At 42.2% G+C, this 12135-nt stretch overlaps 1 protein-coding gene across 2 annotated transcripts in view; it reads right to left on the reverse strand.

Moving 5' to 3' along the window:
- nxn (nucleoredoxin) overlaps window positions 1-12135 on the reverse strand; it is a 71226-nt gene that overhangs the window by 13726 nt on the left and 45365 nt on the right. For both annotated transcript variants that reach the window (XM_026192667.2, XM_026192668.2), the window contains exons 2-3: window positions 4895-5012; window positions 533-666 (exon numbers count right to left, since the gene is read on the reverse strand). In XM_026192667.2, the coding sequence (XP_026048452.1) occupies window positions 533-666; window positions 4895-5012 (252 nt within the window). The remainder of the gene's footprint in view (window positions 1-532; window positions 667-4894; window positions 5013-12135) is intronic.

Here is a 12135-nt window from a genome sequence, read left to right on the forward strand (position 1 = left end):
ACCGCAAATAAACTCCTGTAATTGCTTTTTGTGACTTGTCCTTTCAGTTTTATATGGCTTTGGGGTTTGCGCCAGCATTCAGGCGTCACCATTCTGAGCAGCCGGTATCTGAGGCTACGGCTCTGGCAGCTGCTGCGCCGACTGGCTTCGGCAGCTCGCGCTGCATCTCATCAGGAACAGCACAGCGATGATTTAACGCCTTCCATGCATCGTGAGTCATGACCTTCGCTGGCTATCGGCAGCGGCAGCAAAGAAAAGAAACAACGGTGTGACGTCTTTGGGGTGTGGTGACTGATCCACAGTTGGTGGTGAAAGGACTGATGGAGATCGTCAACTGCTGTAATGTAAACAGTCAAACACAATGGAGTCTCGCTCCTCTCTCTTATCTGTTCCTGCCTCTTCCTGCTCTGCTGTGCTGCCGCCGCTCTTTTTTCTCTGATGTCTCAATGTTTTCACAGAGTCAGGAGCCCTGAATAGGAAAAAAAAAGAAAAGAAAAAAAGATGGGGTCCTCTTTGTCTTCTCTCCACTCACCCAGTGTGCTGAGAAATACACTCCCACATAGTGTCCCTCCAGAGAGCTGCTGTCTGTTGTCTGTCTGTTGTTCCTGAGCAGAGGTCCTGCCACCACCTCCGCAAATGGCTTCGGGCCCCAGGGGAACTCCAGGCCTGAGAGAGGGTAGGAAAGCAGAGGGGGCAAAGAAAGGGGAAACATGGGAAGGAAAACGAGAGATTATTGCCATGCTAGCGGCTCTAAGAGTTGCTGCGTGGCACTGATTTGAGCTAAATGCCAGTATTTTGTTCCATACCAGTGGAGCAAGTGCAACAGAAGATGATGACGCTGTGTTTTCATAGGTATTTGGCTGCATTCATTATTAATAACATGACAAATTGTCCACTGTTGCACAAAGCTTTAACTCACACTTAAAACTACTATAACTCACAGTGACACTGTTAGGATTTCATGTCTGGGAATCATGAATATTTACAAAACATCACGGTAATCCATCTAACAGCTGCTTAGATACTGAAATGTGGACTCAAGAGTCACACTTCAGCTCAGCAGAAGACCCACAGACAGCTTTTCTGTGTCCGTTAAGGGTGTCACATGTCAAACCACCACACACAGTTGTCATTGAAATATGTTTTTAAAGGGCTGTTTTGTGTTTTCTGCTTTGAAAATATGCACGCATGTGAACACACACACACACACACACACACACACACACACACACACACACACACACACACACACACACACACTTAAAGAAAAAGAAATGTCGAACCTCTTAAGCAAATGAAGGCTGTCAGAAATACTTCCCTCCTGCTCTCTTTCACACTTTTCATTTCCTTTTCAAGGTGTTTTCATTGTTCCCGGAGAGCTCTGGAGATGCATTTGGTACAGCTGAATTAAAGGGGGGGTGTAATCATAAATAAAAGCTTGTATGGCTGGTTCATAATGGACTCTTTATGTGAGCGCTGTTGTCCGGGGCTTCATTAGGCAGGAACGACACGTCTGCATTGCGCTGGCGCGGCCTTTCATTGTTGTCCTGATTGTAAAAGTGCACTCCATCTTTACGCTGCAGGGCTAGTCTGCCACCACTCAAGTCAGGCCTTTCATCGACAGTGAAAGGCAGTGGGGTCCCAAATTGTTCACCCGCCCCTCCGACTGTCAGCATACGCGAACTTTTTGCTGCCCTTTACCTCTCCCAGCCGTGGCTGTTGCACCTGAATTGATTTGTCACATTAGGAACAGTCCACAGCTTAATACATCAAATTTAAAAATCTGATGTTTAAAAAAAAAAGAAAGAAAGGAAAAAAAAAAGAAAAAAAAAAAAAGCACAGCCTTTTATTTCAAAGAGATGCAAAACTTCCTGAAGTGCTGGTGGCTCTCTTTGCTACTGAAGCCACCAATTTAATATCTTCTCAGCTCACATCTAGTTAATGAACTGTGGAAATATCACTGCAGGCCTGGACCAGCTTTCATTAGACAGACAGTGAAATCTGTCACAGTCCTCACATGGCTGCTATTCTTCCCTCTCACATGACACGACACCATTTTTTTTTTTAAAGCTGACCTAACAGGCTTTGAAGAGGCAGCGTTTTAAAATATTGAGATCGTCTCAGCCACAGATGGACGCCCTCAATACAGGAAAGGAATGCAAGATCACTCTTGTTAATTCTCCATCTCCACTTCAAAGTGCAGAAATTATAGGTTTCAAAGACGAGAGTGTGAGACATGGACACGCTATAATATTCACACGGCACCATAATTATAGCGGCATTAACTCAAACACGAGGGGGGAAGTTATTGCAAAATGCTTCAGACAAACGCTGAATGATGGGACTGGGCAAAATATCCACAGTAAATCCTCACCAGGAATTTGAGGTGTGTGTTGTGTGCGAGTTAATGTGGGTCTGACCTTAGTTACTGCACTCATTACATTTTGGTTAACTTAAACGACTTATTTATGGTGTGAACCCAATGTGGTAGGCTGGATATTCTTATTGCTTATAAAACTAAGAATTTACATGAAGAATTTAAATGCACATTTTCAATTAGCAGATAGAAAACTGAGTGAAAACAGAAGTTAAATAAATAAATATCTCAAATTGTTACGCTTGGCTGTGGTTTACGTATAGATAATAAATAAGTATTTACAGGAAGCATGTGACATAAATTTGAATTAAAAAGATGACACTGCAGAAGAGAAATCAAAACAAAACAACATGATTGGTGTGAACCATGACACAGTGAGGTCACTAGAGAGGAAAAAGAAAATCATTGTGATTGCTTTGGTCACCTTTAGTTTTTAATGGTGAGTGATAGCAAAATTGTAAAAAAAAGTGCAACGGAAAAATTGTGTGAGGATTAGTAGTTTGCAGATGAGTCACCGTCTACCAAGCAAAATGACAAATAAAAAAAAGCAGGTGGGAAATATGTATTTTTGGTATAGCACCTTAATTGCGACCAATTTCACTTAGCAGCTGGCAACAACACCTCGGCAACCACCTGGAGAATACGCTTTGTTTTTTTCCTCCCTTGTTACCGGTAGTTTCCGAGGGCCTAGAGACACTGACTGATCTCAAGGACGGTGTGATCTTACACATCTCACCTTGCCAGAGGATACAGCAAGTCAAGTTCAGAAGTCATACTAATTGTGTAGTATTTATTTCAGTCCAATCTCTTGGACGGACCCCGTGTACTCCTCACTGGTTACCCAATTCTCACCTGTGGTTGAAGTCTTGTTGTTTACCCGGGCTCAGGATTTAGAGAGGGTCTTGAATAGTAGTTCTGTGGATGTAGCTTGGAGTGTAAAAAGTTCTTTGCTTGCTAGATGAGTTTAAAGGGGGAAAAAAAAAAAAAAGAAAAAAAAGAAAAAAAGAAGACGCTATATAAATTATAGTCCATTTACCACGGACTAAACTAGAAGAGGGTAGGACATTAGCTAACCAACCTGAAGGTGTGATTTGATGAGTTAGCCAGTATAACAGCACGATGGTGCATCGATCACCTCACACCAAGAAAGTTTGAACCTGTCCAAAGACGTGCTTGCCAGTTTCTTGGTGGTTCTAAAGTAGTTCCTGGTGTGATGGGAAATCATTATTGAGGTGTTTATGTTAGTAGTAGTAGTAGTAGTAGAAGTAGAAGTAGAAGAAGAATCATATTTTTATTAAAAAAGGTGTTTCAGCATGAAATCATCCTACTGTTACCATTAAAAAAAGATAAACTGTCCAATATGCAACAAATAAAGAGAAATTATTAATCTTATGACTTTTATACCTATGGTTTTTAACACTGGAAAAGATGCACTAACAGGCAAGGAGAGTGTTTTTTTTGTCATTCTTGGGTTAAATCTCATGAGCTCAGTAGGAGGGTATGAACAGTGCCCACGTGCAGTGTGCAGCACTGGAACAAATCCAAGCTTGAACAGCACTGGCCTGTGAAACTATTCTGATGTAGGGGCTAAACCAGGTTGTTAGGAGCTCCATGTTCAGCTTGTGCACACTGAACACAAAACAATCATTACAAAAAAAAAAAAAAAAAAAGCCTTTTCACCCCCTTCATAAAACCTCAGGTGAAATCATTTTTAGAATTTGATACAGTAACCTTTTGTAAGGCCCAAGAAGGTGTTTGGTTACTATATTTGATTTAAACTGTGTGGGAAAGAAACAGGAAGATGCCAGCTGGGCAGTTTTAACAAGACTGAAAGGGTTGCCATCTTTAAGTCTAGCATCCAACATTTCTAATAACACCATAAATACATTTACATATTTTCTCTCTTCCCCATGAGGGTTTGTTTTTCCACCTGACTAAAGAATTTACACGAGCGACTGTTTATCTTCACCGTGAAGATATTTTGCTCATGCATGCAGCATGTTTTTCTTCACATGCAGATAGAAACTTAACATCTTCTTATCTTGAAGTTTGCTATTCAAGTTGCTCATTCATACCCTTTTGCCACAGGGGGAATTTTACAGCCCAGCTGCTGCCATTTCATGAGATACATTTGGAAGTGACAAGTGTTACAGTAGAGAAGATAGACTGGTGTGAAGTCAGTATGCAATTCTCAATGAGTTATGCTGCTTGCTTATTACTCTCAGCCAAGAGTGACTGATGATTGCTACCCACCAAGAATTCAGCGCTATAAGCTATGACAGACAAACTGTGCGAGAAACTGATCTATGATGTTTGTCCTTTTGACCCTCAAAACGTCTTCCCATTACCTCATTAAACAGTCATATTTCTAGGGTTGAACTGGGGTTAGGGTTAACCATTCAGTAAAGAGGATTAGAGTCAGAGCTTGAGGTTAGGAAATAAAAATAAATCAGCCACATGGTTTTACTAATATTGTGGCCTGTGTGTGTGTTTGTAGCTCTAGATGCTTGAGCTCACCTTTGGGGTCATCTCTGACCACCAGCAGACCGTTTCGACACACGATCTTCCCCGTGGAGGCGTCCACAAACACCAAAGATGGGATACTGGTTACCTTATACTTGTTCCACAGCTTCATCTGAAAGCAGAAAAAAAGATAAGGAGTGGTTGGAAAATACTTCAGGGAACAGATTTGTATCTAATTCCATTTCCAAGCTGGAAAAGCAGCACAAAACGGTCTAAAACTATGTGTTTAATGATGCAATGTGTGCACCTGGAGTACTACAGTGAAAACAAATGTTGATGTATTTTATTTATTTTAGCATAAATACCTCCTCTGTCATTTAAAATAAACCCTATGGACTACAAAAGCAGAATGAAAATAGTAGGAGAGTGCAGGCAGCCCTGAGGTGAACTAGCACAGATGTGCTGTCCCTGCGGCATCATGAATAACAGTAAAAGGAAGTGCGCAACATAAGCGACTCATACTTTTGTAGGCTTTCATGAACGTTCATTGGCCTTAAATTTAACCATAATACTTTCCTATATGCCAAGATGATATTAACCATCTCATAAAGCCAGATAAGACCCTTTACAGACAGATCTGTGTGTGAACTGACGCTATTCATCGAGTTCAGAGATCAGCATAGTCCTTAACATCAAAGAGCAGATCAAGCATTTTCTGAGGCTCACTTTCCATATCAGAGGAAGAGTCCTACGCTGTGAATGGAAAATAGCCCTGTCTTGTAAAGAGCAGCAATCATCCCTGTGCAGCGCTGCTGCTTCAGCATCTACAGAAGAGGAAAAGGTTCTCTTTGCTTGAAAACCTGAAACCAGCTTGAAAAATTTAAATACAGAACGGAAAAAGAAAATACATATTATAAAACATTTTTAATAAACACACACTGCGTCTTCAAGGTCAAAATATAACAAAACACCTTTGCTGGAAATCGTGTATCTACTGAAATATAGTCAAACTAGAGCATTGAGTTCATCTTTGAGATATAAACACATACTTTGCTTGCTGTCATAAATTATTTCCTGCTGCACAAAGCTAAACACTTCTAAACAGTCAAATGAAATGAGCACCGCTCAGTGCGGTAAGCCTGGACTTTGCTTACTGTTGAGCTCCAGGCTGATGAAAACCTTTTGTTGCACTCTTTGTGAAAACAGTGACTTCACTGCCCTTTGGTTTTATCATCACTGTTCGTACAGCAGTGACACCTCACCGAGAGGCACTGCACATTGTTTTTACTCGACTGCAAAGTGCAAAAGACACACAGACAATGCTTGCTAGGTGTAGACGTAAACATGCAATGGAATCGCAAGGATATTGATATTTTTCCCCCTCACATACAAGGTCTTGAATAGTCAAGCCCCGATCCTACTTTTAAGACTAGGTTTAAAACTTTCCTTTTTGATAAAACTGGATCAGATTACCCTGAATTCTCCTTTATGTACGCTGTAATAGGCCTAGACTGCCGGGGACTTCCCACGATGCAGTATTTCTTCTTCACTCACCCCTCTCTGTGCATTTAATCATTGGTTATTATTAATCTCTGGCTCTCCTCCACAGCCTGTTCTGTCTCCCTTCTCACATCACCAACCAGTCGTGGCAGATGAGAGGTTTCTTCCTGTTAAAATGGATTTTTTTTCCTTCCCACTGTGACCAAGGGCTTGCTTATAGGAGTTCATCGGATTATTGGGGTCATCAGATTGCAGGGTCTGACCATAGAGTCACAAATGGACCTGCTGAGGAGATCCAACACTATATTTCTATTCTTTATGTTGTTGAAGAGTTTTGTTTTAGCTGCTGTTGGTGTTAATACACTCCAAGCCAAGAAGTCTTGTGCCTGTTACTTCAATCAGCAGCTACCGCCGAGTAGGTTTCTCTAGCAGGTCAGTATGCTCTTTGCAGCGCTGATTTATTATGATAGTTTGGTTGAGAGACTGATCATACGTGCGATTGTTTTTTCATGCCCCCTTGTTAACAGCATAGGTCAACCGCACGACCTTCCTACGACAGAGGTCAGACGGTTTGTTCGCTGGACAAGACGACCCGGAGCCTCTCAACTATGTCGGTCTGGAATTCCCTCAAAAGCAAACTTCAGTGTCTGCCACAGTCAACAGCTTTACCACACACTTCATGCTCTTCTGGAAACTCAATCTCTGCTCACAAATTGATGGGGTTAGAGGCATTAAGTGTGACTGTCTCCGAAAGCTAGCAGCACACTGCTGCCTCTGCACAGCCATTTCGCTCTGCTGCTGTCATTCAGACTGATAATGTCAATTTGAGAGCCAGATTTAGCCAAAGAACAGAGAGATGAGAGAAGAAGATTTAGAGTGGTGCTGCACTGAGGTGGGCAGCAGCAGCAGAGTACAAAGAAAGATCTGAACATCCACTTGGAAACAGTCTTTTCAGTACTGAAATAAACTGCTGTTGGACAACAGAATCTCACTGGCTTTGGCGATAAGGCCACCTTACTCTGAATGCTTCACAACTTTAAGAGTTCAGCAGTAAATATTGGTCTTGTGTGTCTCTCCAATCCATCATCTAGATGATCATACAGACCAACACATGACAGATTCACGTGCATCCTCTGAGATCGTGTTAAGATTCCTGAAGTGCAGGGATGCTTCTTGCAGGAGTAAAGAAAGAAGGCTGTGGACTGACTGGTAAGGCTCTGAAATTTGTCCAGCAGCCTCCGACACAAAACCAAACCCTCCTTTTTGTATTCCCACCAATCCACAGCATCCTTGAATCCTTCTGATGATTTGGCCGCAGATCAGAGTAGCCCAGGATGTTAAATCTTTCAAGAGATTAGATCTGTCCTCAACATGAACAGGCTGTTAGGATGGAAGAATAACCTTGTAACGACAAAGGATGCGCACACCCGAGTCAAACAAACAAGCAGAACTCAGCCCAATTTTAGCACCTTGACAGAAAAGTGGGAATCATGTATATCACAGCCGTGTGTTGAGCTTTTCTTGTCATCCACTTTAATCTTTCTACAAGATGTTGGCTTTTGTAGCAACCGCTCTAGCCTCTTTTATCCTCATGAATAGAAAACATGAGGATCATATGCCTCAGTGATCTATTTTCACCCCCTCCCAAAAAACACAGTTTCATTGTGCAGAGGTACAAGCTATCCATTATAGCTCAGACAGTAAATGCACAAGCTGACATGACAGGTTGTGAAACCCCCCCCCCCCCCAATCTTGTCCGGTATTATTTAGTCTGATGTTCAACAAAAAGCGTCCTTATGTTTCACTTTGAAGAAAAGAGAGACGAACACTTGTTTATTGTCTTGGCAAGATTAAGATGACAAATTATTTTGTCAGTCAGCTGCCTATTAGAACCCAAAAATTGCAGGTCCTCATCCAGTCACCTGAGGCTTGCTTGAGTGAATCCCCACAGACTCGTGTAACAATGATGGGAAAAAGTAGGATAACAGACCAATTTAACACTGTAACAAATAAATTAACAGTTAAATCTGACAGACACAAGTGGCCAAATACGAGCAGTCTACCAACTCTGTTGACTGAACTGCACCTGAACTGGGTTTGTGGTGTTGTTGCCTCCCCCCCCCCCCTTTTTAAGATTAATTTTAATACATCTATGACACAGACATGGCTTGCTATGTAGTTAATTTTATTAGCACACCATCCAAGAAGTCTGTGCTCCAGTTTTGATTAATAAAATCAGGCATTTTATTTTTATGTTGCTTAGCCATCTGCTTCCCGAGTTTTCTACCTACATTCATTTTGCTGTCCCCATTCTAGACTATGCTGAAATACTACATAATACTTTTTATGGATGCAGCTTGCAGTCGTGCTAAGGTTAGCATTTAACCCTGTCGTTCAAGCACAGTGCCTTAAAATGTGCTTAAAAATGGATCTTAAAAAAATAATAATGGGGGGGGTTACAGAGGCTGTGTTGATCTTCATTTCCAATATATTGTTGTCACTCTTCATCGTGTGTCTTTTTTCCTCCAGACGGTTTCCAAATTATATCAAGAGTGCGACTAGCGTTTTTACAGTATGGTGAATGGAAGGGAATAAACCTGTGGCCACTTCCTGTGTGTCTGTGTTTGATTGTAAGCTACTACTCATTCCAATCTGACTCATAATGATTTAAGAAATATCCAGCAGGGTAACAAATCATTAAAATACACATTACTACTTCGCATACTTAGCTGTATGATTTTAAACAGACTCCTGCTGCAGACATACATAATCTAAAACAAACAGTATAGCAGTGGCCAATTATAAGGTAAAATGTGTGTAGCCTGAATGGCATCAAAATTGCATGCCACCATTTCTAGTTTTGTCTAAGGGGGCCACTATTCATTATCCATATCAACAGACTGGATAACGATAGAGCCAAGCAGGAGGATTGGCCATAGAGTTACACAGTGGTTTAACTATGCCAATAGTTCCTGCAGAGAGGCCACAAACCGCTAAGACTCAAGGGAGCTGGAAATCCATTCTAAGAATCCATTTACTCTCCTGGACATGCAAACATTAGCCTCGCTCTACACCCTGTGCTCATCATACTAATTGGATCACGCATGGCTGCGGATTCACATCCAGAGAAAGAGCGAATCAGCCCACTGAGGTGGGGGTGGGGGGCATGTGTGCATGAATATTCCAGGGTCGGAAATCTTCCTGATCAAAGAAAATCCTGATCCTTTTTAGATGTTATTTGATGGGATCATTGACTGCATTAATTTATCTTCCTGTATCCATCCTAGACTGAGTGAAAAAGAATCAAAGGGAAAAAAAAGGAAGCCGTGAAACAAACCCAATCCCATGAGATCCACATTTCCGTGTTAAATGTCATGCGTGGCGATCGCTTTCATGCTGCTTTGCACTGTTGCACTTTATGGCAACTTTCTGCACTTAAAGACCCTCAATGCTCTGGCTTCTAAAATCCACACACATCTGCTTTAGTTTTGACTTAGTCCCTTTAAAACCCCTGTCCTGTCCTGAAATCTGGCCTCAGTCAGTAACTGGTGGGCCTCTAAACAGTGGCTATGGAGGGGAGAGTGTCACTCTGTTGAGAGAACTAGAGTGGAAGAAATTTCTCTGGTCAACATTCCCAATTCATCTCTGATTATCTGAGCTCCATCTCCTCACAGATCTGCTTTCACTGGACCGGTTTGGCCTGAGGCGTCTGCCAGACGCTCCCATTGCTGCTTTATTACATCTGTGCCACTACAAAGGAAAGCCAGCCCTTTACAACAGAAGACATAAGAGATATCATGCTGTGATGTTGATAGCAGCTCAGTTCTTCATCTTTGAGTATTATGAGGGACAAATGGGGATAATCAAATTGATAACGTGTGAAAACGGAAGAAAAAAAAAAAAAAAGGCCGAAGCTAAAATGTAGATTTAGCGAATTTAATTGAACCTACTTAGGAATTCTCAGTGGTGTTCATTGTCAGGCTAAAAACCCCTTATAGGCGCTTGACTCATCTCACAGGGAATTTAGTGGCATGATTTATTGCTGGGAAAAAGTGAAAAACAATCCTTTCCACACAATTAACAGTAAAATGAAACTGTATAATTTCCTCTGTATACTGTTTTACAATCGCGGCCTTTTCAAAATAAAAATAAATACATTTGTTCAATGAACAGATAAGAATCAAGTGATCGATGGCCTTCCACTAATCGTTATCGTTAAGTGCGTAAAGCCATTTGTTCAGGAGGTTATCTGATGGACAGATCGCGGCCCTTAAGGCATGTTCCACAAAACCCATTTGTCTTTAACTGGGACCGTTTTATTGGAAGTGCATGCGGGAGGTGTGATCTCCAACCATAAAGATTTACTGTTAAGGCCCACAGGAGAAATCAGGCTGGACTGGACTGAACTCTCTATGTGCCCTTTTATTATTTTTAAGAAATCAAGCCATGACCCGTGCAACATGTATAACGTCATTGCTAAAAGGACTCAAACTAACATGTTTGTGCACCACAGCATCAACAGGTCATTCGTCATGTGTCAGTTTTGAAGGCAGCTTGCAGGTTAGAATCTAAAACACAGCGTTTTTTTCTCCCCTTCTCAGTCCTCAGGTTGAAGACAGATGAGAAACAAGCTTCTCCTGCTTGCTCCCTCAGCTCCTACAACACCGCGATTCCCTTTTGGCTGGGGCCCCTGCAGCCGGCTCTGGCTTACATTCCTCCATGCTGCACCCCGCCTTTGCTCAATCTGCTCCTGAGGCTCTCAGCAACTGCCTGTATCCACTTCAAAACGCTGTTGCTGCTCTTTAGGGCTACAAAGAAAGCCCTCCTCTCCCACTTCTCAGCCATACTTCAGCCCCTCACTACACCCGCTAACGTGTGTTACTCAGAGCTTCCATCTGTGTGCCTCTGACCTGACTATCGCTTTACCCAGTCGAGACTCTTCAGTGCTGCGGCTCCCCTGATGGGGAGATGCACATTTAAAACCCTGTGACAGCTGCTGCCCTTTCTCTGTGTGATGACGGATCTCTTAATACTCCTCAGCTTCATGTTGTTTCGCATGTGTGTATCGTTCTGTTCAACATAAAACATCCTAAAAGAACTGCGATTTCATTTTTATGGGATTACTGCAACTCATTCTTGCACAAATTTGAAAAAGTTATTAACCAGCTTTTCCATTTTCTACCATATTACACCCCCCTCCCCTCCCTTGGGTGTCATCTATATTTCTGAAATACAAAAAGTACAGGTCACTCTCTCCAGGCTGCTCCACTGTGCTCATTACAGAGCTCATCATACTCCATAATACACAGCCATTGTGATGAGCAAATGCACTTCTCCCAAAAATTGCAGCGCTGAAAGCATCACATCATGTCTCTTCAATGCAAAAGTGTTCCTGCTCTCGTCCATTTCACTAATCCTGTAACATTTTCCGGCCCAACCATTTCATTCGTGGATCCTCCACAACGCAGATGGGAGACACTGGCTAAATTGCGCCCCCCCCCCCCCCCCCCCACTTTCTTGATAAAGGCCCTCCTTGTTGCTACAGCAACCAGCCCTCCCTTCCCCACCATGAAGTCAGGGCATGTCACCAAGTGGCAGACACTTTGTGGGCTCTTGGTTAATAATTCAGGGATAAATAAGCGGTTTTGTGAGGAAAACAGGTGCCAGAATGTCAGACTGCTTTTGGGGAAAATAAACCAGCAAAAAAAAAAAGGAAGTGAAAAAAAAAAGAAAAAAAAAAAAGACATGAGTAAGTGAGAGAGAGAGGGAGGCGTTTTTTCTTTTCCCCCTGCTTC

This window comes from Astatotilapia calliptera, chromosome 14, assembly GCF_964374335.1.
Source record: "Astatotilapia calliptera chromosome 14, fAstCal68.1, whole genome shotgun sequence".
Lineage (NCBI taxonomy): Eukaryota > Metazoa > Chordata > Actinopteri > Cichliformes > Cichlidae > Astatotilapia > Astatotilapia calliptera.